This window comes from Mycosarcoma maydis, chromosome 6 (genome assembly GCF_000328475.2).
Source record: "Mycosarcoma maydis chromosome 6, whole genome shotgun sequence".
In the NCBI taxonomy this organism is placed as follows: domain Eukaryota; kingdom Fungi; phylum Basidiomycota; class Ustilaginomycetes; order Ustilaginales; genus Mycosarcoma; species Mycosarcoma maydis.
The window spans coordinates 531,593-559,355 of record NC_026483.1 but is presented as its reverse complement, the minus strand read 5'-3'; the positions used below and the strand labels follow the sequence as shown (position 1 = coordinate 559,355).

General features: G+C 53.1%; 13 protein-coding genes across 13 annotated transcripts; 6 read left to right on the top strand and 7 right to left on the bottom strand.

Annotated features, from left to right (window-relative positions):
• Nucleotides 1–446: 446 nt before the first annotated feature.
• On the bottom strand, nucleotides 447–1,165 carry UMAG_10313 (putative ADP-ribosylation factor; the record flags this gene model as incomplete). Its single annotated transcript, XM_011390893.1, has 3 exons — nucleotides 447–474; nucleotides 560–850; nucleotides 933–1,165. 3 exons carry the CDS (start codon nucleotides 1,163–1,165, stop codon nucleotides 447–449), a joined length of 552 nt encoding a protein of 183 aa, XP_011389195.1.
• An 899-nt stretch (nucleotides 1,166–2,064) lies between these two features.
• On the top strand, nucleotides 2,065–2,519 carry UMAG_10312 (putative small nuclear ribonucleoprotein E; the record flags this gene model as incomplete). The annotated part of the gene is made up of 3 exons (XM_011390892.1): nucleotides 2,065–2,190; nucleotides 2,281–2,391; nucleotides 2,496–2,519. 3 exons carry the CDS (start codon nucleotides 2,065–2,067, stop codon nucleotides 2,517–2,519), a joined length of 261 nt encoding a protein of 86 aa, XP_011389194.1.
• A 217-nt stretch (nucleotides 2,520–2,736) lies between these two features.
• On the bottom strand, nucleotides 2,737–3,630 carry UMAG_02678 (retromer subunit VPS29; the record flags this gene model as incomplete). The annotated part of the gene is made up of 1 exon (XM_011390757.1): nucleotides 2,737–3,630. One exon carries the CDS (start codon nucleotides 3,628–3,630, stop codon nucleotides 2,737–2,739), a length of 894 nt encoding a protein of 297 aa, XP_011389059.1.
• A 1,046-nt stretch (nucleotides 3,631–4,676) lies between these two features.
• Nucleotides 4,677–9,083, top strand: UMAG_02677 (histone methyltransferase SET1; the record flags this gene model as incomplete). Its single annotated transcript, XM_011390756.1, has 1 exon — nucleotides 4,677–9,083. One exon carries the CDS (start codon nucleotides 4,677–4,679, stop codon nucleotides 9,081–9,083), a length of 4,407 nt encoding a protein of 1,468 aa, XP_011389058.1.
• Nucleotides 9,084–9,247: 164 nt separating this feature from the next.
• UMAG_02676 (putative cell cycle control protein) lies at nucleotides 9,248–11,593 on the bottom strand (the record flags this gene model as incomplete). The annotated part of the gene is made up of 1 exon (XM_011390755.1): nucleotides 9,248–11,593. The coding sequence occupies one exon, from the start codon at nucleotides 11,591–11,593 to the stop codon at nucleotides 9,248–9,250; it is 2,346 nt and encodes a 781-aa protein (XP_011389057.1).
• A 1,654-nt stretch (nucleotides 11,594–13,247) lies between these two features.
• UMAG_10311 (uncharacterized protein) lies at nucleotides 13,248–15,080 on the top strand (the record flags this gene model as incomplete). Its single annotated transcript, XM_011390891.1, has 1 exon — nucleotides 13,248–15,080. One exon carries the CDS (start codon nucleotides 13,248–13,250, stop codon nucleotides 15,078–15,080), a length of 1,833 nt encoding a protein of 610 aa, XP_011389193.1.
• Nucleotides 15,081–15,347: 267 nt separating this feature from the next.
• UMAG_02674 (uncharacterized protein) lies at nucleotides 15,348–16,802 on the bottom strand (the record flags this gene model as incomplete). Its single annotated transcript, XM_011390754.1, has 1 exon — nucleotides 15,348–16,802. The coding sequence occupies one exon, from the start codon at nucleotides 16,800–16,802 to the stop codon at nucleotides 15,348–15,350; it is 1,455 nt and encodes a 484-aa protein (XP_011389056.1).
• A 317-nt stretch (nucleotides 16,803–17,119) lies between these two features.
• UMAG_10310 (uncharacterized protein) lies at nucleotides 17,120–18,223 on the top strand (the record flags this gene model as incomplete). The annotated part of the gene is made up of 1 exon (XM_011390890.1): nucleotides 17,120–18,223. One exon carries the CDS (start codon nucleotides 17,120–17,122, stop codon nucleotides 18,221–18,223), a length of 1,104 nt encoding a protein of 367 aa, XP_011389192.1.
• A 278-nt stretch (nucleotides 18,224–18,501) lies between these two features.
• Nucleotides 18,502–19,136, bottom strand: UMAG_02672 (uncharacterized protein; the record flags this gene model as incomplete). The annotated part of the gene is made up of 2 exons (XM_011390753.1): nucleotides 18,502–18,957; nucleotides 19,056–19,136. 2 exons carry the CDS (start codon nucleotides 19,134–19,136, stop codon nucleotides 18,502–18,504), a joined length of 537 nt encoding a protein of 178 aa, XP_011389055.1.
• Nucleotides 19,137–19,859: 723 nt separating this feature from the next.
• UMAG_10309 (uncharacterized protein) lies at nucleotides 19,860–21,629 on the top strand (the record flags this gene model as incomplete). The annotated part of the gene is made up of 1 exon (XM_011390889.1): nucleotides 19,860–21,629. The coding sequence occupies one exon, from the start codon at nucleotides 19,860–19,862 to the stop codon at nucleotides 21,627–21,629; it is 1,770 nt and encodes a 589-aa protein (XP_011389191.1).
• Nucleotides 21,630–22,192: 563 nt separating this feature from the next.
• Nucleotides 22,193–23,725, top strand: UMAG_10308 (glutamate N-acetyltransferase; the record flags this gene model as incomplete). Its single annotated transcript, XM_011390888.1, has 1 exon — nucleotides 22,193–23,725. One exon carries the CDS (start codon nucleotides 22,193–22,195, stop codon nucleotides 23,723–23,725), a length of 1,533 nt encoding a protein of 510 aa, XP_011389190.1.
• Nucleotides 23,726–24,005: 280 nt separating this feature from the next.
• UMAG_10307 (uncharacterized protein) lies at nucleotides 24,006–25,058 on the bottom strand (the record flags this gene model as incomplete). The annotated part of the gene is made up of 1 exon (XM_011390887.1): nucleotides 24,006–25,058. The coding sequence occupies one exon, from the start codon at nucleotides 25,056–25,058 to the stop codon at nucleotides 24,006–24,008; it is 1,053 nt and encodes a 350-aa protein (XP_011389189.1).
• A 956-nt stretch (nucleotides 25,059–26,014) lies between these two features.
• Nucleotides 26,015–26,938, bottom strand: UMAG_02669 (DNA 5'-adenosine monophosphate hydrolase; the record flags this gene model as incomplete). The annotated part of the gene is made up of 1 exon (XM_011390752.1): nucleotides 26,015–26,938. One exon carries the CDS (start codon nucleotides 26,936–26,938, stop codon nucleotides 26,015–26,017), a length of 924 nt encoding a protein of 307 aa, XP_011389054.1.
• Nucleotides 26,939–27,763: the final 825 nt, after the last annotated feature.

Here is a 27,763-nt window from a genome sequence, read left to right as displayed (position 1 = left end):
AGAAATCAACATTCAACGATTCAGTTCAGAGTGTAAAACTAGGGAAAAAAAACAATCTGGCCTGAGAGCGACAGCCATACATTCACGATTGCCAGTTTTCAAAAGCAAGTCTGCCTCCATTTAATACAAGGTGGCTCACACATCATCGTCCAAAACACGAAAGGTGGCACTTCTTTCTTCTCTCATTCTGAACGCCATCTTGTGAGCCCTCACGCGCTGCCATGATGCTTGAGCTTGTAGAATTGGTATAGGAGGATGCTTTTTCAGGGTCACACTACGTCCAAGTCAGAGCCACCAGAGTCGCAGATGAATCGAGACGTACATTGAAACGCGCCTTGCTTATGTAGAGTCTCGAGCGAGACTGTTGGAACAAGTTTAAACAATGAACAAAAGTATGCTGTTTGTGCTGGAAAATTGTTGCATGGGTATCGGAGGTCTCGAATGGATCACTTGCTTTGCAATGTGTTGACCAGCCTGAGAGCGGGAGAGAAGAGAGAACACCAAGTCAGTAGCTACATCAACAAGTGCCAAGTCATTCTCCCTTGCACGGCATACTTACCAATCAAGACCCTCTTCCAGACCTTCGCCTTTGGTGGCACAACACTTGTGTATCGACCATTGACGATCCTTGAGCTCGCTCAGCCCGAGCTTCTCGCTGACCTGCCCTTCGTCCAAAGCGCCTGGTAGATCCTGCTTGTTGGCAAAAACAAGAAGCTTTGAGTCCTTGAGCTCTTCCTCTGAAAGCATAGCGAGTAGCTCTGCTTTCGCTGTGCCGAGTCGTTCTATGTCCGAAGCGTCGATCACGTAGATGATGGCTGTTGTGTTGGCATAATAGCACCTCCAGTACGGTCTGCAATAGGCGAGCGCCGCGAAAGCCAGTGTCAGCACTGTCATGACTTGCAAAGACGAGAACAGCACAAAGCAAAGCTTACCGAATTGATGTTTGTCCGCCAAGATCCCAGACCTGAAACTTGATGTTCTTAAATGTCACCGTTTCTACATTGAATCCGATCGTTGGGATCGTAGAGACCACCTCGCCAATTTGCAGCCGATACAAGATCGTCGTCTTACCAGCACTGTCGAGCCCGAGCATGAGTATCCTGACCTCCTCATTTTTGTTCCAGAATGCCAGCTTGGACAACATTGACGAGAATGTGAGACCCATTTTTAAGAGTTACCAAGTTTCGGCTGGCCTTGTCTCGTATTGAACGTGTTTGCGGCCGCGGCTAGTCGGGCGCCCCGGACTCTGGGAAAGGTCTGTCTCCGAAACAGCTACTGTTGGTAGCTCAAAGCGTATGTTACGTGTTGTTCAGGTGCGTTGCCAGGTAAGCACAAGGGGCGTCTCAAGCGTAGTGGGTTCAAGCTCTCTGCTCGATAGCTTCTTCCAAGTCGTGATAGGTTATTCAACGACGTGACTTGCATGCGCCAGCAGTTTTGGCTCCGGAAAATGGCTTGTATGTGGACGTGTGTTATGGTTCGAAGAGTCAGACGATGCTGCAATTGGGTGGGAAGGCCGATTCGAGATTGACTCGAGCGTGAAGAAGGTAAAGGGATGGAAAATAGGCACGGAGCCACGCCTCCGTCCAATGCAGCATTCGTGATTCACGCCTTGCATGACCCACGCACAGGCTTGCTTCTTGACGATATCTACCTCGGATCACGAATGTGAGCCCGATTCGAGTGGCCCGATCTAGCCAGATTCACGTGATGCTGTATTTCGCGGTCTACTTGTCTGTGATTTGAGTTTCGAAGATTCGACGTGTTGCTTGTCATGCTCTCTCCACGCCATCCAACCCTTTCCACGCCAATCCTTTCCCGCCCAGTCAGCGACATCCTGGTGTTCCGAGCAAAGAACAGCAGCCGAGATCGCTTGAAGCTTAAATTCGAAGGAATTTGCATACAACATTCGTGATTGAACGAACAGCCCGCCAAACTTGACGCTAGTACTGCAAGATACCTTGGGTTTGTTTGCAAGCACAAGAGAACACACGAAGCAGACTCTCTTCTAGCTCTCGATCCTTCATCTTACCTCCGAGAGTTTCCATCCAGCAGCACGTACATACAATGTCGGGCCGAAGCAAAGTATCGGTGCAGCCGATCAACATCATCTTCCGTCACTTGCAACAGCAGACAAGAGTATCTCTCTGGCTCTACGATAATGTCGACTTTCGTATTGAAGGCAAGATCATTGTGAGTCGACATGGCAGCTCGCCAATGGTACAATATTATACAAACATGGTGATTGACAAGCTGCAACTGCTGCTTCCCGATTTTTTACAGGGCTTTGACGAGTTTATGAACGTCACATTGGCGGATGCAGAAGAAGTATGGACAAAGAAGGACAACAAGCGCGTAGAGCTTGGCCGAATCCTGTTGAAGGGAGACAACATTGTAGGTATCGTATAACTATAAGGCTCAAACAGGGGCACCGCCTGAGTCTGTGGTCTGGCATACACTGACAATCCTCCGGTCTATCCCCTCAATTGATCCCACAGACACTCATCCAGCCGGCAAAGTAATCTCGGCGTTCACGTCGACCATCCGCTCCAACACCCGCCCCTTTTCATGCTCCGCAGCATACCATAGCTCCTAGTTCCTAGTTCCGATCGCTCATATCAATACTTGTATTTGTATCCAATCAAAAGAATGAACCCACACATGGTAATAACGGACAACTACCATCTAACGTTGTGGAGGGAAGTGGTATCTGGATTGCAATGCTTTGTTGAGCAGCTCCTATCGTCCGCCGTACTGGCCATAATTTGTGGCTGAGGCGCCCACTGCGACAGCGTTACCAGATGCGCCGCGCTGCAATGCCAACGAGTTGCTATCGAGGTTCTTTCGGTACTCGATCTTTTCTACCTTGACATCTCCATCGATAAGCTGATAGACGTATGTCACTACCACGGCACCCTGAATGTCTAGCAAGGCAAAGCTCGGGACAGGGGCCGCGGCCTCTTTCGCTTCTTCCTCTTCCTCGTCGCCATCTTTGTTTGACTCGGCGTCCTTATTGGCGTCTTTAAGTTCGGATGCGGATGGCTTGTCCTTTGCTGAGTCATCGTTCTTTTTGTTGTCTGACGTTTTTGCACCCTTCTTTGGCTTGGGCTCGTCGGCCTTCTTGTCGGCAATGGTAGCATCCTCTTTCGTCTTGGCGGCTGTCCTTTCTGACAGGGCGGCTAGGGAAGCGGGATCTCTCAATGGCCATGTAGGATGCCAGGCGCCGGTTGCGCTACCTGGATTGACAAAGAAGCGACCCTCCAGTTCGAAAGCCTCGAATCGATGCGTGTGTCCTGTGAGCAATATGTCGACATCCATCGCTCTCGCAACTGCAGCCAGAGACTGTGTATCACCAGCTGGAACAACCTGATGTCCGTGTAGCACACCGATCCGAAGAGGGGGATGGTTAAGGATCAGGCTTGAAGGGAAGTGTGGGTTATCGTCATAGTCGCCTTTCACGAGGTGAACATCTCCGGCGATGGTGCGCAGATAGTGCAGATAGTCGGTGTTGCATACGTTTCCGGTGCAGATGATCTGTTGAATCTTGCCGGGCACTAGTAGCTTCTTGAACTTGGCTGGTAAGTCATGGGCCCGGAACGGAATATGAAGGTCGCCGATCACAAGGACCAGCATGATAGGCCAGCTCCAGCTCTTACTCGTCTTATGAGATCAATGTCGATGTTCGCTTTCTGGACCGAGTGCCGACAGGTACGTCAGGTTTCAGTGGCAAGAAGTCGTTTGATAGGAGAGTCGGATCGAGGCTTTTTGGGCGGGTTGGATGAGTATAGATGTATTGAGGCAGTTTGAAACGTGCAACGTGAATCGTGAATCGTCGAGTGAATCGTGAATCACGAATGTAAAGCGTGAAGCTTGAAACACGCAAGGGCCATGAGCGAAATCACGAATCACCCTGCAGGAGTCGTGAATGGACGCCTTGGTTCGTCTGCCAGTCTAACATTGAAGACCCTTCGCCGTGCCGTGACTCACGACTCACTGGTGACTGAGTTGTGAAGGGCACTGTTTGTGGATAACTTAACACTTTTCTTTCCGTCTAAATATCCAACACGGCTCAGCGCGTTGAATAGTCTGAGTAATCTGTGAATCAGAGTCGCGAGTCTCCGAGTGGGCAAGTGCACAGCAAACCATACTCACGACTGTGGTAGAAATCGACACTTAACCGCCTCTACAGGGTATCTCTCTCTTTCTCTCTCTGTGAAACCAACCGTGACTTGAGAGAGGGTCCCGAGTCGCGTGTGCGGGGCTGCCAAAAAGCTTTCCGGCATCTTTTTCATCTGAGAATCACGAATGTTGAGCTTTCGAAACCATCATTCGTGATTCACGATTGGTATTTGCGATCATCATCCGGGTAGCCACGGCTCTGCTCGCTCATCCGCTTCGACTCATTCGCTGTCTTTCAGCTCCGCCTTTCCCGGCACAGACAAGCAACACTACAAGCGGAGCAGCCAAAAGCTTGTAGATTTCCAGTCGTGTCGATCGATTTGTCTGGAGGCTGTTGCCTCTCGCATTTGCCGTCTCCTATCACACACAGATCAGCTGTCCACACCAATGATGCGGCATCAGTGCTAAAAGTATCACAGTGATCAACTCACTACGCCTTGCTGGAACAGCTGACGGTCTCGCAGACTAATTCCAGAGTCCATTCTGTCGCAGCAATCGAAATGCCGTATTCCTCACAGCAAAATGGCTATACCTCGGCGTCGACGTCGAGGCTTTCCGAGCAGACCTCATCTCATTCGCGATCGTCCAGAGAGGATCGACATCTGACAGAGAAAGGTCGAAGGCCACCGTCGCCAGAAGCGAGGCATCGCAGCGACAGAGATTACGACAGGCGCCGCTCGACCGAATACGTTCGCGACGACGACTATCGCCGCTCAAGCCGCTCCTCACACGATTCTCGATATGCAGATGCCTACGATCACTGGCGTAGTGCGCGATCTGCTTACTCTCCAACTCCGCGTGACGACCGCAGGGACGAAGCGCGCAATGACCTTTCCAGCACAAAACGACACCGATCACCAGAGCATTCAACTTCCAGGCTGCGGCACAGATCGCCTGAGTCAGCACATCGTCGCCAAAATGGTACCGCCAATCGCTTAGACTCCAAGCCAGATCGTGGTGGCGACAGGAAGACCGGCGAGGCGCTGGACTCAGGGCGCTCTCGCTGGTCACAGCGTGCTTACGAATACGACGACTGGCGCAACGAACGTCCCTCAGCTCGGTATGAAAGGTATCGCCATGACCGTGAACCTCACAGGTCTAGGCGGGAGGACGAGTATGAGACAAAGCGTTCTCGAGACGACTCTAACGGAAACTCGATATATGCCCCCACAAGGCGTAGCAGGAGTCGTAGTCGCAGCCGCAGCCGCAGTCGAGATCGTTACCGCAGTCGAGACCATAGCCGGGAGCGTCGTCGCGAGCGCAGTCGAGATCGATCAAATGGGACATATAGCAGTCGAGATGACCGACGACCAAAAGCCGACAGAAGCGCTCATACGATCAAACGAGATGAGCACTCGACCCGTCTCAACGGAACGTCGGAAGATAGCAAGGATCTCAGGCACGAATCTCAGCGACGAGTGTCGGCCTCGGTTCAGAGTGCATCAGAAGGCCCTGCCTCTACACCTGTTGCAAGGGCTGTCTACATTAAACACGCGGAAGTGGATCAGGAGGCGCCTGCCCCACCGACAACTCGTGATTACCATTCATGCCCACAGCGCTGGCCTGATCAAGCTGATTCAGCAGTTCGTGCTTCATCTGCTCCGAATGGCTCTGCGACAGCCCCCTCGCGCTCCGATCGTCCGCCCGCAAACGGCTCTTCAGGAAGGCACAGCCCGCGCTCACTTCCTACTAGAGAGAAGGCAGAAGAAGCACGAACATCCTCTACCAGGCGGCCATCATCACAGACTAACGACAATGTCAACAACTCGAGAGACCCCTTAACGCAGAGAAAGGCGACTTCGGAACGATCTTTTGGCCATGTCCTCCTTCCGCACGAGCTTCCCGTGGAGTGTAGAGGAAAGAACTATATGGCCACCGCTACGTACAAAGAGGGTGTCAAGTCCATCTACAAATCAGCCGCAGACAAGCACCTTGTCGATGTCGACACCCGAGACCCGCGCAGGCTTGGCAAGAAGTCCAGCCGTTATCGCGAATCCCTTCACTCTGCCTCATTCAGGTGGGACAGTAATTCGAGAGGTAAAAAGCCGCTGCCGCCGCCGCGCAATCTTGTCTTGACCAACCTCTCAGGTTTGCTACAGCCGCATCAGATTCTCCTTCACATTCTTCCACATGGTCGCATCGAATCTTCCAAGCTCGAGATTGATCCCAAGATTGGACAGAGTCTTGGCATCTTCCGCGTTACATTTGCTCACGACTTTGACGAGCACGGCAAACCTCTGGAGAGCATGCCAGCGGGCCAAAACCCACAGCACGGCGCTAAGGTTGCCAAAGCGGCTTGCCTCGCATTGAATGGCCGCATGATTGGGCAAACTAGAGCCCAAGCTTTCCTCGATCGTGATGGCGAGGTGATCGCCGAGAGGATAAAAGCGAAGCTTGCTGAAAATGAGCACAAGCTGCGACCTACCATCGTTCCTCCTGCTCCTCCAGCGGCCGCAAGCAGTTCGCCTGCCACTCCAAGCACAACCAAGCAGAGCATGCCGCCGCCTCAAGTACCGCGTGGGCCAAAAGTCTTCATGCCTGCTGCTCCTTCCCCATCGTATGCTTCTTCTCCGGCCTCTGCACGTGCCAACACGGACCGCTACGAGTATTCCGCAACCTCTCATTCACGCTATAGGTCAAGTTATGAAGAGAGCAGGAAGCTGGCTTCTTCAGAAACCTATCACCGTCGACGCGGCACCGAAGAGTATGACACGTACAACCGTAGCAAGCCATATGCCGATGCACAGGTTCCAGCAGGCTCGCGATCTGAAACGCGCAAGGATATCAAGAGACCCGACGAAGAGATCCTTAACGAGCTCCGAGACAAGAAACGCCCGTACGTGCATATCCCAAGGCCCAAGAATTGCGATATCGATGTCACGTCAGTGGAAGCTCAGCTGCGGAGCACCGCCCCGATCTGGGTCCGCGAAGGCCAAAAAGGCTTCTATGCGGCTTTCCACACTTCTAAAGAGGCCAATCAGTGCAAGGTCGTCAATGAGACACTTACGATCGGAGGCTACACGTTGCAAGTGGATGTTCGCTCGGCGCCATCTCAACACGCACCTAGCCAGCAGATTAGGACACCGAGCGGAAAGCACGCCAGCGTACCACTCTCGATGCCTGCACCCCCTAAGCAGGAGCGTAAGGCGATCGACACAGGTTTGCGCCCGCCGACAGCCGACGAGAAGCTAAAGGTCGACTGGTCCGCTGCAGAGCTCCAGGACGCCGTCTTCCGCATGCTGCAGAAGGAGCTTGCTGACACGTTTGTCCGCGATGTAAAGAGCCGCGTGGTAGGTCCGTATTTGACTGCGTACCTGAAACCAGATGGCGAAGGTGGAAAGATGCTAGCTAAAGCTACGATGAAGAAGCCTGTCATCCCAACAAGCATCAACGACCATGGCACCACATTATTCGAGGCAACTGGCGAGGCGCGCCTTCCGTCTTTCCGAAAGCTCGCTGGCGCACATCCTAAAAAGAAAGCTTCCGATGCAGACACGACTACCTCACAAGCAAAGCGAGACCAGACGGATGCAAAGAAGAAAAGGGGGCATACACACAGGTCCAAGGTTCATCGTGATCGGGACGTTTCGAGCTCCGAGAATGAAAGCGACGACATGGAACGTGGAATGGTGGTCGCAGCTCGTCGTAACAGTTATACAAGATCGAAGTCAAGCACGAAGAGACGCGGCGCAGCGGCATGGCTCCTCGAAGCGTCGGACGCAGAGGCTGGTACAGACGATGTAGATTCGACGGAGACGGATGCTCTATCTAGATCCGTCTCTGCATCTGTAGAGCCAACCGGGGAAGAGCAAATCGAAGTAGATGTGGGAGCAAAGGCCAAGAAGATACCCAAGGTCAAAGCTGCAACTGTTTCGAAGAAGAAGGGCACGACAGCAGCCCGTAAGAAGTTGGACGTAGCGCCTCCGGAGGCTGTCGTCGAAGCGGATCAAGGCAGCGAAACGGCCACACCCGAGACAGACGTTCCCATAAAGACAGCCGCAGCCAAAGCCAAGGTAAAGCCAGCGAAAACGTCTGCGAAAGCAAAGTCAGCTCTTGTCGATCCGTTTGAGGCAGGGCTCGTGGAGGACAGTGAGGATTGCCATTATCTGCGACTGGCCCTCGAGCATCTAAGTCGGACAGGCGAACTTGCAAGCGAACACACCCTGCCTGACGAAATCGAGCTCGAAGTTGAAGCCGAGGAACAAGCCATGGCTGCCGGAGGCATCCCAAAGCATTCCACCGGCTCAGCGCGCACTGAAGGCTACTACCGCATCCCACCAGAGCAGAAAGCCATGCATCTGCCCGACCGAAACAAGGCAACAGAAGATGTCGATACCAGCAGCAACGCTCAAATTTTGCAATCAGCTCGAAACAATCGTGCTGATTCACGACGTCTCGTCCTCGGCATCGAACAGCACAAGCGCGAAACAGCCACGGACACGGACATATTCAAGTTCAACCAACTGCGGACGCGCAAGAAGCAGCTCAAGTTCGCCAAGTCCCCCATCCACGATTGGGGACTTTACGCCATGGAGCTCATCCCTGCTGGCGATATGGTGATCGAATACGTAGGCGAGGTGGTTCGGCAACAGGTCGCCGATGAACGCGAAAAGCAGTACGAACGACAGGGCAATTTCAGCACGTATCTCTTCCGCGTCGACGACGATCTCGTGGTCGATGCAACGCACAAGGGCAACATTGCACGCCTTATGAATCACTGCTGTACGCCCAACTGCAACGCCAAGATATTGACGCTCAACGGGGAAAAGCGGATCGTGCTGTTTGCAAAAACGGCCATCAGGGCGGGCGAAGAGCTGACATACGACTACAAGTTTCAGTCTTCCGCAGACGACGAAGATGCCATCCCGTGTTTGTGTGGTAGTCCGGGATGTAGGCGGTTTTTGTAGGTCAGGCAGAAAACGTGGCCAGTCAACTTGGAATGATCATGTCTTTTTTTTTGCCTTGGATGAACTTTTGCATTGCGTGTAGTTCTGAGATATCAGAGAGTCACAAGTGCTAGTCTGTGAGTGTTGCAAATGAGTCTCGGAGTCGAAGTCAGCAAGTATGCGCCTCATGCTTCTTCTCCGCTGGCATCCTGCTCTTGATCGTCGTCTATAGCAATGCCAATGCTCTCCTCATCCCGCACATCATCCCCAGTTGCACCTGCACCTGCACTTGCACTTGCACCAGTCTCAGCACTCGATGATTGCTGCTGCTGCTGCTGCTGCTCCTTTGCCGCTTGGGCAGCTCTCCAAGCGTGAGCCATCTGTAACAGCTTGAAAGCACCTTTGCCCTCGTCTTGGTCGTCGGGGAAGATGAGATCGTAGTACTCCTCCATCGCTCCATCCGCACTGTCTTCCACCTGTCTGCGTTTTTTGACGACCCGCGGGAATTTGGCCTCTACTCGAGATAGTGTCTCTGCTGAACCGTGTTGTTGTTCGAACGATTTCCAAGATTCTAGCAAGGCAACCCGTTCGTCTTTTAGGGAGCGAGATTTGAGATTGTCGTAGGCACGCTGGAAGATTTCTCGCGCGGAAGATGCGAGTGCTGAGCGACGCTGTTGACGCAACGCTTCTTCCTCTTCGGTCAACTCTCGCGATGGGGTTGCCGCCATATCGTCATCGTGATCATGGTCATCGTCCTCTTCGTCTTCATCTTCCTCGATCGCCGTAGCTCGGTTGATCTTGGACAAGGCATACGAGATCCACACTTTGACGTGTCCGCTCTTCGCCAATAACCTTTCGTACAATGCATCCACCTTCTCCCACTCGCGCTCTTCAAATTCGAAATCAATGTACGCTTTCCACACAATCTCTGGCATGTCCAACCCGCCACTTGCCTCTCCACCCTCCGCCTGACCCACGCCCAATTCGAACAGTGCTCGTGCACGATCGGTATCGAACAGGTTCTTCTCCAGCTCGGCGAAGCGCACCCAGGTTTGCGAGTTGGTTGGATCCCATTCCAGCGCCTTTTCGTAGATCTTGCGCGCTCGGTCGAATTCTTTGAGGGACACTTCGAGCTCGATGTAGCTGCTGAAGAGCTTCAGTTTGGGTGCCATACCAATGGCTGCGCCGAGAATCTTGCGGGCGGCGGTGAGTTCGAGACGTCGTACTTCGAAGCGCGCGTACTGCACCCACAGCTTGGCGAATGTGAAGCGTCGGTGCGGGACCAGCGCAATGGCGGCCTTGTAAATTTCGCGCGTGCGATCGTAGTCGCGCGTGTCGATCTCCTCGAAAAGCGCGTAGCGTAGCCAGAGGAAAATGTATCGTCGCCAATCGCGCTTCTCTTGTGAAGAAGGGACTTGGGCGATCGCTCGTTCGTACACCTCGCGAACACGTTTGACGGCTTGTTGGAGCTGATCTTGCGACCCACCCGTAGCTAGTAGTGCACGGTAGGCGTCCTCTTCGAGGCGAGAATAGTCAAACCAGGTATCGTAGTCGGCAGGAGCACCTCCTGCTTCTTGCGCTGCCAGCTCTTCCTCATACTGTATGCGTCGTTTGCCGATCACAGTATCCTCTACACTGTTCATGGTGCCGAATTGCTTTTCAAAGCGGGTATAGCTCGAGTAGATTCCCTCTGACTTGGACCTGGGTAGCCGCTCGAGTGCATACTTGTAGATCACTCTTGCTCGTTCGTACTCTTTCAGGCGAGTCTCCATCTTTGCAAAGGCAGTGAAGACGCTTTGCGCCTTTTCCATCGCATCTTCGTCTTCTCCAATATAGTCGAGAGCCATCTGAAAGACAATCCTTGCCTTCTCCAGATTGCCTCTATCTTCTTCGAATTTGGCCCATCGAATCCACTGCTTGGGTACAGGGTGGCACGTTACGCATCTCTCCCATATCGCGCTTGCCCTATCCAATTCATCGTACCTCACTTCGAGGTTGATGTAGGCATGCCACGCTTTCTCTTCGGGTTCCCACTTCATCCATCTTTCAAATACCTGTCTCGTTCCCGGTATGTTTCCGAGTAGCTCTTCAAGATGAACGTACTTGTACCAAAGCTGATCGATCCTCGGTAGAATGCTGACGGCACGGTCGTACAAATTTCGTGCATGTTGAACGTTGCGCATCTTGAGTTCTTGCTCTGTGTAACGGAGCCACAAGGGCAGATGGTGAGGTTCAACGTCCAAAGCACGTTCGTAGATGGAACGACAACGGTCCATTTCGCCCTGGCTGGCTTCCCACGATGCGTACTTGATCCATGTTGACATGTTTAGTCCATTTCGGCGGAGACGATCCTCGAACTCGGAGCGCCGGCGCCCACGATACTCTTCGAGCTCTTCATAGTCTTCGATCTTCTGGACAGGAGCAGAGGCGGGTGCTTCTTGACGTTCCTGTGCTTCGCGAAGCAGTTGCTCGGCGGAGATCTGGATGGGCGCGGGTGCGCGGTTTTTGATTCGGGGTGCCGAGCGAGACATGGTGGGCGAGGGTGCAGGTGCGCCAGCGCCGCCTTCAAGCCGAAGTTGGCGATATCGGGGCTGCTGTTGAGCAGTGTGCCTTCGGGATGGTGTACTATGGTAAGAAAAATTTCGTCTGACACCTTGCTTTGGTACTAGAAGTGAGCATCAAGAGGGGACAAGCAGTGCCAAGTTTCACCACTTGGAAAAGTGAGGGCTTTGGCGTGGAGCAGCATCCGAAATCCGATGGGCAGCAATAGTCATGCTTTCTAAGCAGTGAGTTGACTCACGACTTTGATTCGTAATTAGACGACGTAACAAAAGACGGCGTAACAAGTTGCAAGAAATCGTGAATGGTGTAGCTTGTGGCGTGCGACGTGACGTGCGAGCAAGGACCGCCGGATCAGATCTTCAACATGCATCATAGCGAGCCGCCCTCAACCCATTCCCCGAGGCCACTGACCTCGGCTTTGTGAGCAAAATATCTCGCTCGAAAGAATTAGCGCACAGCGCTGCGGGTTTTTTTTTCGAGAGACAACAAGCGATGGTCTAAGCCACGAGGATAGATGGAGGAGGCTTGTCGCCGGAGAGAGCAAAACCCGCGACCCAGGAGTCATAACAAACTCACACGAATGGCCGAGATGTGGGCCACCAAGACGCTAAGCTAGCGTGGTCTCAGGGTTGGACTGTATGGTAGTATGACTACGCTAGCAGAATCGACTCAAGAGTGAGCAGACTTTGGCTCAATCGTGAATCTGGTCACGGCTGAATCCACGATGGATACACATTCTCGAGGGTGTGGGAAGAGGGTTTTGCAAACCTAGAAATCCGTCATGAGTTAGTCACGGAGGCTTTTTCGAGTGAGTGTTGCACCCCGGACCCTTTTGCTGCGAATCACGAATCACGAAACTTGAATCGTGAAATGCACCGATGAGAAACTGAGAATGTCCAAGTTCTCAGCTGCAAATCTTGAGAATACTCGCTTTGTCTCGTCTCGCTTGTTTTTTGTTTTTGTTTTGAGCCGTCGCAAGGCGCAATGGCGAATAGCAGTCACCAGTCTGTGAGTAGTATCACGCAACATAACCCTCCGCTCAGTCACGAGTCGTGAGTCGGCACTAAAAAACCCTCCGCCCTGGTTTCGGCGCCAATTTAGTCCCACTGCTCATCGCTTTCTCCTCACACCATCCTTGCCGTGTCCTATCCTTACCCCCTGCTACGCTTGCTACGCTTGCTACGCTTGCTACGCTTGCAACGCCTTGCCTGTCTCACCACCACTTGTTCCCAAATCTCGCATCCAGCGCTTCGTTGATCTCACACGTTTAGCAATGCCAGCGTGACCCTAGCCTCCACCAAGCTCACTGCCGTTGGTCCATGCCCTACCTGTCCTTTCGACTTGCCCTCAGACCCCTTCTCCACACACATGCAACCTGTTTTGTCGGCTCCAAGATGAAGCCCAAGTGACGTTGGTACTCTCAATGCTCCGTGCTTGTTACAACAATCGGTCCGCGTTCATCTCTTCCAATCCTGACTTCTGTCCAACTTTCGCTCACACCACCATCTTCTTCTGGTCAACAAAACACAATCACGCATCTCGCTCCTACTCCGCCATCCGTACTTCAGAACCTTCGTGGCTATAGCGACCGGATCTGCATTGCTGCTTGCTTTCGACTTGACCATGGCAGCGACTACAGCTTCCGCTGCGAGGCCTTCCAGCTTGTTCTATCATCGCTACAGTGATCCTACTATCTCGCCCTCGCGCTTCAGAGAATCATCTCACACGCGTAACTTGTCATCCTCACCATCCACCTCGAACGCTCGGGACACCACAACGCACAGAATGTCCGTCTCAATACCTCCGCCCCCGCACGATCAGCCAAGCGAGCTGGTACGCATCGCACCTGCTCGCAGATCCAGCCACGGCGACGCTCCTACCGAGCCGCCTGCCGCTGGACTCAAATATGCGTGCGCCTCATGCATCCGTGGTCATCGAACATCGTCATGCAACCACAAGGACGGCTCCAAGGGCCCTCTCTATCCCATTCGCAGCAAAGGAAGACCACCAACCCAGTGCGAGATTTGCCGCAAGAAGCGAAAAGAGAGCGGTCGACATGTTCGATGCGACTGCACTGGAAAGAAGACTTCTTCAGCCGCGACATCTGCAGCAGCCACTGCACACCTTCCCAAAAAGACGGTTGCACCTAATTCCAATGTTTCCATCTTGCCACGTGTTGACAAGACGGCCGCCATTACCAAAACAGTGGATTGTCTAAACGATCCTCGTCCCTACAAGAGGTCGAAAATTTCAACCCAGTCAAGCTCAACCCAATCCCACATTTCTTCTCTTGGCCACAAAGACAACGATGCTGACGCAGCCAGCGATGTATCTTTGCAATCGTCTACGCACGGCAATGTTCTCGCTCCTATTCATCCACCTCGATCTCATCACTCTTGGAGCCTCCCCAGCATTCATTCAGCACACGAAGCTCCCCGCGACTACGAAGGCCGCGTGTCCGCTTCGCAATCGAATAGAGAGGCTGCACTGCCTCGCTATCCAAGGCTCTCGCTCTCTAGTCTCATGAATCCTTGCGGCTGCCGCAGCACAGGCGCATGCACTTGCTGCTCCGACCAGCGACAGCGTCGATCTCCAGTCTCTCCCCAACAGTCGACGCATGGCATGGACGATTGTGACCCCGGGAACTGTTCATGCGCTGGTGACTCGTGTCTTCAACCATGGCATTCAGCTGCTACGAGCGCAACACTGGCTAAACCTGCCTCAAGCGAAGCTGGTTCATCGCAAGTTGCCACCAGCGCCTGCTGCTCGGGTAAAGGCGCAACTGCATCAGCAGCACCGAGCATTGAACTTCTCTTGCAAGCCGTCGATATGTCGACCGAGTTTGTTCCACCGCCTTGTGGATGCGGGAAAAATTGCCGATGTGCTCGATGCCTCGCAAAACAAGATGCCAACAGTCAACAGCGACCGGAAGCATTCAATCGCGCTCCGAGCACCATCACCACCTCCTCGGTCAGCCCAAGGACGCCTCCAGCAGCCCTCTCCGATATCCCGCCAGCCGCATCCATGGTCAGCTCTATCGCGCCGGGTTGCGATGATTGCGCCGCCTGTGATCTGGCACTTGAGCGTCCCTCGGGCATAGGTGCTGTCGACAGCTGGATGGACAATCAACGCGATCTGCAGCGTCCCTCAACCAATATTCCATCACCATCAAAACATCGCTCACCTTCTGCAGAAAGTAGGTCACACAGTGCCAGCACTAGCCGCCGAACCTCTCAAGCCGAACTGCACGGGATCGGTCAACGAGGGGTCTCGCCCCTTACCGTATCGGTGCCTACTCTTCATGGTGGGCTTCTGACCTCCGAGGCTGGGAATGGTTCGGACAACGAGGTGAGAGCTGAGCTCGTGTTGGTACATCCCAAATGCGCTGCTTGTCTCGAGGTCGTCAGGAGCAAGGGCGTCGGCGTTCTCAGCAGCGTTCCTGGCAGCGCAAAATAAGCGATCTGCTAAGCACATTGCATTCTATACCCTGGAGCCTCATGCGTCGTCCTACGACCTTAATTGTAATACCATTTTCCCACCTTACTTCTGCTTCTGGATGATATCATCTGCTGTGTCGCGCGATGTGAATGGTCGATGTGGACATTCCACACGCAGTGAGGGATTTCGGACGTCAATCTTGAATGCAGCTTCATATGTAATTATGGAGCGTACAGATGCGGCCAGTGATAGAAATCCAAGTGATCCAGTACCAGGGGTCTGGCATCAATGTTTCTTCTTCTTCTTTTTCTTGGTGCGGGCGTCGTCGTCGTCGTCCCACTTGGATTTCTTTGATCTCGGTGCGGGTGCGTCTGGCGTGGATGTTTGTGTTGTTGGTGGCATTTCTGATGCCGACGCGGGAGGTGGGGAGACAGAAACGGATTTCTTGGAGGCTCCAAAGGTGGGATGGGGAAGCTGGTCCGCTGCTGGAAAAGGGGAAGTGGAAGTTGATAGACTGGCGATGATTGGTTGTGGGGCATCGAGCAAAGCAGGTTCGGTTGGATGCGACGGTGGTGATGGCGATGCAGGCTGTGGCGGTGTAGATACACGATTGGCACTCAGAAGTGCGCCGGTAACGGGATCTACAGCTTGGTCCTCCTCTTCCTCATCGTCCTCCTTTGACTCGGGAATGCCATCCCATCCTCCAACATCGGAAAAGATGTCCTCGTCCTCATCTTCGTCGTCCTCGTTGGCTGCAGCAATCGAAGTTTTGTTCTCCTCTGCATAGGCAGATGTGGGGGTGCTTGATTTGTTGTCGTTAGCCGAGCTTGCGGGGACGTCAAGTGCGGCCTGTGCCAGCAAAACTGGGTCATCTCGTTTCGTAAGGGAGGTAAAATTCTTAGAGGTTACGAGCTCCTGCGCTCGACTTTGCCCAATCTTGTCGTCCGTTGAGCTGTGTGGTGGCGCTGTCTCTTTCGAATCCTGCACCTTGCGACCGCTCCTCGTCGTACCCACAGCCTGGCTGTGACCACCCGTACCTGAGGCAGAATCTGTCGCAGATGACCCCGGTTTCCTCTTCTTACGCATACGTTTCCCATCCACCCATTTGTACTCTGCTTCGCCCTCCCGTTCCGTCTTGTCACCTGCTAAACCGATCGGGCGAAACCCACTTGCCGGCTTGACCTCCTTCGTGGTTAGTCCCGATGATTTTGCCTCTCTCCTTCTCCTGATCGCTTCGACAATCTCTTCTCTACTCCTTTTAGTCGCCTCTTTCGTTTCTGCGCGTCCCTCCCGATACGCCGATTCGAGCTCATTCTCATGCTCTTCTACACCTGTGCCACCCTTCTCACGCTCGATGCGCGCCTTGTTTTGCGCCAACAAAGACCAATCGAGCCCTTTCACAAGAACGGAATACCTCGCATCTCCGCCAACACTGCTGATCTGATCTCTCAACGTTTGCCTTTCTTTCTCAGTCTCTGCTGCGGCAATTCTTTGCTCGAAATCGCGATGCAGAGATTCGATCTCGCTGAATTCAGAGTCGACGCGACCGGAACGACGCGCAGATGCTCGATCGATGTAGTTGGATTTGATTTGGCTGGATGGTTTTAGATCCGATGGTTGAAGAGTAGAGGTGGACGCGGTAGGGTTGCGTTTGGGCGCTTTGCCAAACGTGCGCTTGGTGCTAGATGCGGGCACGGCGGACGACGATGAGATGAGTTGCCGGAATGCTTCTTGGTCCATACTGGCTGTGGTATGCCGAATGAACGGATGCGAGAGCGAGACGGTGGACGGGAGGGATGATGCGGACTTGAAAGCCTCCACCTTGAGTGTCGGCGTGTTTCAAAGCGCTCACAGTTCACGGCTGACTCGGTCAATTGTTCGGAGAGCAGCTCTAAACATTCGTGATTCGTGATTGTTTTGCGCAAAAGGATCATCAAAAACGCTTATTTCTCTCGCCTAGTTGCGAGTATGTTTGAGGCTTCACCCTTTCTTCTAAATCCTACACCACTTCTTTCTTGCAACTTGTTTGTGGAGCTACACTTTGGGATAGACACAAGATGGCCGCCAGCGTTGCCGACCCAAACCGAATCCTAAGCATTCAATCGCATGTGGTTTCCGGCTACGTCGGCAATCGATCTGCCACATTCCCCCTACAGCTCCTCGGTTGGGACGTCGATGTCACCAACACGGTTCAGTTCAGCAACCACACGGGATACGGACGATGGGGAGGTCTACGATTCGATGCCTCGCACCTATCGGACATCTTTTCCAACCTTGATCGAAACGGTCTGTTGAGGTACTCACGGATGCTTACTGGGTACATGCCTTCCGCAGCTGTGGTACAGACCGTGTTGGAGCTGGTCAAGAAACTTCGTTCGAGGCAAGTTGCGGATGATGGAGGATTGATTTATCTATTGGACCCAGTGATGGGTGATATGGGAAGAGGCATGTATGTGGCACAAGAAGTGCTGCCTATCTACAGAGAAATGTTGCAATACGCGACGATCATCACACCAAACCAGTTCGAAGCACAAGCGCTGACCGATATCGAGATCGTCGACCTCAAGTCGCTCAAAAATGTGCTCCTCACCCTCCACAAGAAGCACAGAGTTCCTCACGTCATCATCACCTCGATCGAGCTCCCAGATCACGACCTTGCTGCCATTGGTGCACACAGGAACATGCCAGATGGCCGACCTGCGATGCTTCAAGTCGGCTCGAGCTGCGAAATTCACCTCGAGCAAGGCGAACGTCAGGAGCCCAAGTTGGAAGCACAAGATCTAAACATTTGGTCGATCCAATTTCCTGAAGTGCAAGGCTACTTTTCCGGCGTTGGCGACATGTTCGCTGCATTGACACTGGGAAGGTTTCACCCAGAAGCATCTACATCAGCACAAGCAAACCAGTCAGCAAACGAGCTCACGCCGATCGCAAAAGCAAGCGAGCTGGCCATCGCCAGTCTTCAGGGAGTACTCAGCAACACCTGTCGGGTGATAGACCAGTTGGAGACCGAGTCGAATGCTGATACGGATGCGGAAGGCAACGACGGAGCGCAGGCAAAAGTGGATAGGATGAGGAGGAGAGAGTTGAGAGTTGTGCAGAGTAAGAACGAGATTGAATCGCCCACCATTGCGTACCGCGCAAAGTGGATCACCAGCTAAACAGAGATGGAGATGCCGTCTGGTTCGGCTTGCATCATAGAGGGTCTTTTGTATCTGCATCTGCATCTGCGCGAGGAGGATGTTATGATCCATGTGTGGTCAAGGCCGTTCCTTGTGTAGCGATCACTACTTACGAATTGACTGTTGCTCGAATCAGGATGATGATCAGATCTACTCAGGCAAGATATGCGAAAGCGATGCATTGCTATTGTGCCCTTCCTCAAGACATCTTGACGGGAGACCACACACCTAGAGATACTACAACCTTCACCTCCCTTTCAACTGAAAGAAGAAATGAACTGCTTCTCGGCATTCGCCACGACCCGCTTGAACTCCTCTGCCTCCTTCCAGCAATCCAACGTTCTGTCCGGCTGCGTCTTGTAGCACTTGACCAAGTTCTCCTGGGCTTCCTTGACACCAGCATAGTTCGAAATGTCCTTTTTCTTGTTGTATTTATCGATCTTGTTTCTGAGCTGGTCGAGTTCCTGACGCAAGACGTTCGAGTTCTTGCCTTCCGACTGACCACGGTACTTGGACTCCTTGGCCAAGTTTTCTTTCTCAATGGCCTTTTCGATCTCGGCACGTACATCGGCCTCCTCTTTACGTAGGCGTTCGAGCTCGGATTTGATCTTGGCCTGGATCGAACTATCGAGCGTTACCTGACGCGAGGAGTCAGGACCGGAGACATTGTCAATCGAGGACTTATCGAGTTGATTTAGTAGAGAGCGACCGAACTGCACCATGGGGTTGATCAAGCCAGAGTCAGCCAATGGTACATGTAAATTGACTGTACAGCAGACGGAACTGTGCATAGTCTGAGATGCGGACTTACCTGGAGGGGAGAGGCCTGCTTGTCTTCGACGGGGGGTACTGTCGATGCAGCGGCATTCTGTTTCGAGGCTGCAGCACCCATGTCTGCAGAGCTGGTGCGGTATCGAAGCGATGCTATCAGGGCTTCTGCACGTGCGTAAGAGGCTTGAAGCGATGCTGGTCGTTTGTTGCGCCTCCAATCGAGTACTGAGCAGATGGTGATGACGAGCAACGAGGCTTGTTTGTAAAAGTGGAGCGACGTCTGAACCGGTCGGATTCGGAAGAATTCCTTTGAGGAATCGTGAGCGGCCAACAAGCAGTTAACTTAGTCACAGAGGACGTGAGATCAGCATCAGCAGTTGCACTCACGCTCACGCTCACGACTCAATCGTGAATCGTGAATCGTGAATCGTGAATTTCACACAAGAAATCACGTGTAAGATTCGCGTCCAATTCATCGGGGCTCTTAGCTTTGCCTATCGGGCACCCAACCAGAAGTGAGCGCGACGGGACGCGATTCGTGATTCGTCTACTGCATATCGGTCTCATAAGACCAACACAAAATATCCGAACTTTCGATCCGCGATTCTCATCATCATCCGCAGTCCAACCATAGACTTGACTGGAACACATCATCGTCGCATACCATCGACACAGGTGAAGATAGAGCGAGACCCAGTGGAGTACATCCTCGATACAGGAAGGTACAGATCTGCGCTCTGCAGCCGCCCCACCTCACGCAAGGGCTCTTCACCAACCTCCACCAACACGACAAACACGCGCGTGGGCAAGCTGTCGACGTGACGATCATCTTCGTCCGCCAAACATGATTCTGCAACCATCCTCTTCGAAGAGCAAGCTGACCTCGCATCAGGATCACCACCTCGTACCACACTCTATCAGCCTCCGACGACTGTTATCGCGTCTCGATAAGTCGGAGTTGGTCTCACTCGTCACGAGGTGGCTCGACAATGCAGGCCCGTCCTACATCCCACCCATGCTGTCGCGGCGTCAACCAAAAGCAGGCCAGGAAGACTCAGTGACAAACCTTACGCTCTACCATGCAATCTTGGATCTGAACGAAGAGCGACGATGTCGATCCATGGATGAGCTCCGTTTGTTATGGACAGGGCCAATGTCGGATCCTAGGGTTCCCAAGGCGAGAGCGCTGGATCGAATTTCGGACGTGGATTGGCCAGAGGGACTCAGCTATGCAATGGTCGCCGAGCTTGATCTATTCTATGCTCACGCACGACAGCTTTCCAAGACATGGAGCACCGTGAAACTCGAATACGACGACGATGTGGATGCCGCTGGACGCGGGTGGGAAAGGCTTAGCGAGACACAGATCCGTTTGCGCTTGGGAAACGAGCTAGGGCACTACTTTGAACATCACATCTACCTGCATCCTCGCGTCAAGCCGGAAGATCGCAACGCTGCTGCTGTACGCTCGTGGACCGACAGCTTTTCCTACTTCCGTATTGTTCTGGCGCCTATTCCAAGCGATGTTTGCGGCACAGGACTGCACATACTACACTTGCCACGAACACCTTTCCTTCTTGTCTCGGGAAGTCTGGGCCGTGGCTCGGAGAATAGAGAGATGGCGTTGTCCGCCTTTGCAGCGGCGGCGGGTGCTACCACGGTCAACTATGCCAAGCCTGCTGCAGGGTCAGCGGCTGCGAAAAAGCTGCTAGCTGAACTCAACGACGCTGGCGAAGATGCAGCTGGAAATCGAAGGACGCTGGGAGAGTTGCGCGGCAAGGACCCATTAGCGCTTCGAGAGATTCTTCTGCACGAATCAGGTCGGCTTTCGTCGACGTCAGACGCAAGTGCAGCGCCCGCAGGTGTAGCAGGAGGAGGCAAGGCGAGGCAGATGCAATTCTCACAAGGCGGTAGCGGCCAAGGTGCTGAAGATGGACCGTTAATTGCACCGCTCAAACGCCGTCGGGAGGAAGATCTAAGCCTGTTAGGCATTCGACCGCCAACACCGCCGGCTTCAGGGTCCGAACGCGACACGGTCTCCCTCTCATCTGCTTCCACATCTGCCCGTCCGACTCAGCGTCGCTCATCACTCACGCCTTGCTCACAAACGCCGCAAGAAACACATCAGCACGCCCGGGAGGCCCTCACTACGCGGATGGAATCTCAACGCGAAGCAAACGAGCTCTTCGGGCCGAAACCCAACCCTTACGATCCGTCCAACGACGCTCTGCCACGCGTCGAGCGGATCGAATATGAATTGCACCTGCCTTTCCCCGCAATGCAACGCTACAACACGCGCAGCTTAATCGACATGGATGCGTACAATTCCGATCCAGAAAAGCCCAAGATCAAGCTGCGACTTGAGGGAACACACGTCTTGGCTGGCTTGCGCAAACTCGTAGCTGCAGGAATGGACAGGAGCACGTCCAGATTGGATGCGGGTGAAGGTCAAGGTGATGATGACGATGAGGAGGATGGGCAGGCCGAGAAGTATGAGGGCGCGGTGAAGCCGGTCAAGCTCGATGGACTGCCGGGATGGCTGACCGAGGTGAGGGGAACCAAGGTGGTGGTTCAACCATCACCGCCCGGTGACGATAGTAGTAGAGACATGTGAGGTTCGCCTCCAGTGCCTCGCTCTCGATGCCCTAGCTTGGATGATTGCTTCTGTATTTTGTTGTATTCTGTACTATATCTTGCTTTGCTACACTAGTATCTCTCTATAACAATCGTGAACGAGGACTGATTCGAGTCGCACAGAAGAGTAGACGATGAGGATCGTATCACGACCAACATGAACGTTCTCGCGTGTTGCTGTAGCTTTTCATCTGACAGGCTTCGTCTCTGCAGAGACGCTGAGAACACACTCGTGACTCACGACTGTGGCAGGGTTCAACGCGCACGGTGCAAGGCTGCAGTCGTGAGTCATAAGTGCCAGGAGACACGGTGTGTGACCGAGACTGCACTTAACTTAGCAGAAAATCGGATTCACGATTTTCTGGTCAGAGGGTGATAAAGATGTTCGGAAAACTGATTGGTGTTATCTTGCGTTTCTTCCCGAAGCCTTGACCTTTATGCAGGCTGTTGGATCGTTTTGCTCGACTGAACACGTTGTTAACCACGACCATCTACCTTCACTCATCCTTTGCAGTCAGAGAAGGAACCACTCGCAAACGGAAAATGATCTCATCCCTTCTATCGCGCTCCTCGATCGCTCGCCGGGCAGTCCGCGGCTTTGCCTCGACAGCAGTCCAACTCGATGCTAGCGCCAAGCTCAACAAACCAGCTCGCTTCGCGCAGCCAATCTCGGCGTCCGACATTCCCAAAGGATTCGTCGTATCTTCCACCTACGCTGGCATCAAAGCTGCTATCTCACCCAAGCCTGCCGATCCGAACACGTCGGCAAGCACTGCGGCAGCAAGCAACCCGAACCCTAAACCGGATCTGGCGCTGATCGTTTCTACTGTACCCGCAGCTGCAGCGGGAACGTTCACCCGGAACGTGTTCAAAGCGGCTCCTGTGGTTGTGTCGAACCAGGTGCTTCTGGACGGAGCCAAGAAGGAGCAAGGTGCTAGGGTGCAGACTGTACTGGTTAATTCTGGGTGTGCCAATGCGGTGACAGGGACACAAGGAATGCAGGATGCCGAGTCGTGCGTTGAACTGGTCAAGAAGCACCTTGCACCGCATCCTGGGCTAGCTCAGAGCTCAGAAGGACGTGAAACGCTGTTGTTGTCGACCGGTGTGATCGGTGTACCGCTGCCCATGCCTACGATTAAACGATGCATTCCGCACCTAGCAAACGGGATGATCCTTCGAAGCGATCCAGAATCGTGGCGAGAAACGGCTCGAGCCTTTATGACCACGGATACCTTCCCCAAGCTGCGAGCAAAGACGTTCAAGCTCGGTGGCAAGGAGGTGCGAATGATCGGAATCGACAAAGGAGCAGGAATGATCCACCCAGCCATGACGGGTCCCGCTGTACCATCAGCCGTGTCGAGCGGCCAATTGCACGCTACCATGCTGGGTCTCATCGCAACCGATGCTGCTGTTCAACCCAAAGCTCTGCAAGTAGCCTTAAACCGTGCTGTATCACGATCATTTAACTGCATCTCGGTCGATGGAGACATGTCGACCAATGACACCATCATCCTGCTCGCCAACGGTCAATCTGCTGCCTCCTCTTCCACTGCCGTTGCAAATGAGATCGACGAATCCAGTCCGGACTTTGAACCGTTCGTCTCGGAGCTCACCGCCTTCTGTCAGGAACTCTCCAAACTCATCGTACGCGACGGTGAAGGCGCCGAGAAATTTGTCGAGATCACGTGCACCAATGCACCTTCCTACACGGTGGCGCATGGCCTCTTGTCCCGACTGGTCACCTCGATGCTCTTCAAATGCGCCATCCATGGTCAGGATGCCAACTGGGGTCGAATCTTGGCTTCGGTCGGTGGTGCCGATCCCAGCTTGACCAAAGACGTGGACGCCAGCAAGGTTTCCGTGTCGTTTGTCGATCCCACGGGCGAGTTTGAGTCGATCACCGTGCTTCGTGATGGCAATCCGGTCAAGGTGGATGAAGACGAGATCGGGAAATTGTTGACCAAGGAAGATATCAAGGTGGTGATTGATTTGCAGAACGGTAAGGAGGACTGCACCTATTGGACGTGCGATTTGAGCAGGGAGTATATCGAGATCAATGCTGATTACCGTTCGTGAGAGCGGCGAGGTTACAGCGGGGACGTCTGATTTACGTTGTTTGTACCAATTCTAGCCAAACTCGGTCAAGAGTCTCCTGATCTCATCTGCATCGTTGCTGCGTACGATGTGTGCTGACCGCATCGGCATGGTGTGCTCTCGTCACCTCGGTCAATCATGCCACCTTTCCGATCAAGATCAGGCATGCAGCACCAAATGTGACAGCATATGAACATGAACTTGCAAGAGTCAATAAGCCAACAGAGGTGCGAAGAAGAATATGATGCCAAAACGAACACTGCTACAACTCGTCGTTTGGCGCCTTGATCAATTGATGCGTGCCCCCCGTCGTCCCTTCCAACAGGCTATGCAACGTCCTCTTCAACACGTTGTACTCTTCACCTCCTACCTTTACCACGATGAAATACAATAACGCCACCAACCCGATCAAAATCGTGTATGGAGCCACCGATAACGCGTCGGTGAAACCGAAGTTGGCGGCGCTCTCGCCTGCGAGCCATTTTTCCCACGTCTCCCTACTCCTATTACTGCTCAATCTGCCCATCCGAACATTCCACTCTAGCATCTTTCCTGACTGCACATGGTAGATGCACAGTGTCGGAGCAGCGATGATGTTCAACTTGGCGGCTAGGTGAACCCTGGAGAAGGGTCTCAAGTACGCCTCTCCGCTTTTATCGGTGTGGCTCAAGCTCTCGTCGATATCCTGCTCGTTGGCCAAGAGGAAGTCTTCGTTGTTGTACAGCTGTGGAAGTTCGTCCAGATCACCGTCCGAGTTGGCAGCGGTGCGGTCGGCACGTTCGGCAGGCATGCTGCTACCATCGTTCCAAACCATCGAGATCCACGGTTTGTCCTTGACGCCTGCCTTGTACCACTGTTCATCCACGTCGACCGAGACGTAAATGGCTTTGAACTCGTGCGGATGTTGACGACAAAAGTCCGAGATGGTTTGGTGGTATTCTTTGAGTGGTTGGCCTGCCCACTGTGAGGCAAAGTAGAAACCGACTACTTTGGTGTCGCGAAACGTTTTTCGTAGGTCGACCGGGACACCGTGCGCATCGACAAGACGAAGGCGGCGAAGTAGCGGGTCCGGGTGTTGGTACTGTTCCGCAGGGGGCAGACGCTTGCGATCTTTTCCCGGCTTCATGGCTGATTTCAGCACGGATGCGGATATACTCGATCCGCCACCAGCGTCCAAGCCCGAAGACGGATATGAATGCACAGCGACGTCGCTGCTGCTATTGGTGGTGGCGTCCGAGGATGTGAGGGTGACTGTATCAGACGGACCAAACGATACCGTACGCTTGGGTGTGGATCCTGGTCGTAGCTCGGCCATCTCTTGCACAGATCAGAGGGTGTGCTACACCACGGAGCGGACCTTGGCGGAGTGACGGGTAACTAAGAGAACCTAGATAGGTCCACAAGTTGGCCGGATCCTTGGAGCAAACGCTACTTGTTTCAGAACTGCAACAATGATAGTCAAATGCAAACGCTCCGGTCGCCTGAATGCCAATCAACACGAGTAGGTGCTCCAGAGACGATTCGATGTTGGTGGTGCAGAGCTAGCTACATTTGCCAGGAGATATGGCAGGCTTGCGTGTGCCACCATGAAGCTCGTGCGTCTCAACTTCTGGACGCGCGTAACACTCACGACTCACGACTCACAAGAACCGTTTTTAAAAAAAATCAAAAAAAAAAAATCAAAAATCAAAAAAACGTCAAAAAAACGCAGGCTCGAATCTACGCACGGATGCAGGGGCCCAAGAAGGCTTTCGACGCGTCTACCCGATGCGAACCATCTGAGGATGACCAGTTAGGTGAATGCCGACGAGATGACGGGGTGTGCTTTGCCTGGAACTTTGAGTGATGACATGCAATCGTGAATCGTCAATCAAGAGTCGCATGTCTTACACGAGTGACAGGTCCACAGCTACGGTTGTTCAAAGGGCATCATCGGCAGAGTAAAAAGACGCTGAGAAACATCACGAATCACGAATTCAGCGTGCAATTCACGATTCACGATTCGTGATTTGAGTCCGAATGTTACGACGCTCTTGGTGAACGTTGTCAGGTATCTTGCGTGTTGCAAGTCTCACGTCTGCCGTATTCATGGTGATTCACGCTTTTTTCAGTTCATTCGTGATTCATCCTCAAACTCATACTTTTGGGAAAGCAGCAGACTGAATCTGGCAGTGATGAGTACAGCCAGCAGCCACCTTGGCGTGTGCAGTGACGGTTGGATTCTTGATTGGCGATCATGCAAGAGCGAGTGTGGTCTGCCATACAGGAGACTCAACGTACCGGCAGAGACACTTCGTCGTCTTCCGAATCGAAAGGTTCTCCAACGGCCGTACTACAAGGCTCTAGCTTGCGGCTTTGCCTTGGTCGTTGATCTGCTATCGAGTCATTGAGAAATTCTTTATCATAGACAACTCTCTTGGCGCTCCCATTTTCTGCTGCCTGTGCAGCTGGTGTACGACCGACAGCGAGGATCTTGTTATGCCAGTACGATTCCAGATGAGCCTTCAGCTCGGGAATCGCTCGAGCCACTTGACCCGTATGGTGACTCCGGAGCGGTCCTTTGAGGAGCTTTTCGTACGCGCTCTCGCTCTTTGGCAGAGACTTTCTCCCTTGCTTGATCATGGCGTCGACCTCGTTCAGCCGCAAGGCAAAGCCAACAGCGGGATGAAACGACAAGAAATGTTTCTTGTGCTTGAGCCTTTCCGACACAAGATCCATTGATATGACGTGAAGGTGCAAATGCACCATGCTCGGCACCGCATGAAAAGCTCTCTCGATGTCCCAAGTGATGCCGTATTGCTTTTTCATGTCATCACGGATGTGCTGCAAGACACGTTCGCTCGCCTTGCGAACCGCTTCGAGCACATTGGCCGCATAGGGACTAGCGAGGAGGGTTGAGATGCTCTTCATATGGCTTGCTGGTACCGAATTGCTGCTAGTAGCTCCCAGGTTGAGCTTGCCATTTGCGGCAGAGAGCGTTGGAGTGGCTCGCTGCGCCTGAGATGATGAGACTGACATGGTTGTCTTGAAAGGAATGCGCGGCAGCACGAGAAAATGATATTTAGCTTTGGCAAACTTGTCGTAGATGGTGATGGTATGCTCGTCGTAGAACAGGACCCGGTCTTCGCTGAGCAAGTTTGTGGGATCCTGGGCAGAGGCGATTTGTACTAGCGCTTGGCTCCAGTGGGTGGCCATGGTGACCGTAGCTCGTAGGTAGAGATCTACCTGTGGTGAAGATGAGTCGACAGCAAGATCATAACACCCTTGGAAGTCGTCTGGATGAAGGACGTGGTAGGCTTGATCCGTGTGGTAGAGACGCAGTTATATATGCCATTTCGAACAAAGCCAAATCACCTGTCTAGTCTCGAGGCTTGGCGTTCAAAGGCTTGGAGTTGGGTCATTCCTTCCTGTTTCTGTTCATCGGTAACACCGCTCTGGTAGCCACACGTGATATGTATGAGGGCTGATATGGTGGGGCAAGTCGATTAGGGTTGAATGTTCGGGAGGGAGCAGCTGCGCTCGGTCCATTTGACCGTAATTTTGGTCATTCACAATTATCGTGAATCGTGAATCGTGAATCGTGAATCGTGAATCGTGAATCGTGAATCGTGAATCGTGAATCGTGAATCGTGAATCGTGAATCGTGAATCTTGAATCGTGAATCTTGAATCAAGCATTACTGGTTCGCATGGCGGACGAGGTTGGGCTGTCTCACGACTGGTGATTTGGTTCATCACGGCGCTCTGAAAATTCACGAGTCGGAAAATCACGAATCACGAATGTCAAGCTGAAGAGCAGTGAAACAAGCGTGAAGGTTGTGAATTGTGAGTATGAGTGACACAGACGAGAACAACACTCAGGACTACTTACCTGCAGAGGTCTCAGACTCTTTCGGGTTTGCTCTTGAAAACGACAAAACACGGTTTCACACAGCACCCGTGGCAGCACGTCTTAAAGTTGCGCAAACTAAATTTGTCCACGCGAAAGCTAAAGGGGCGGACCATGCGCAACATGCATCGA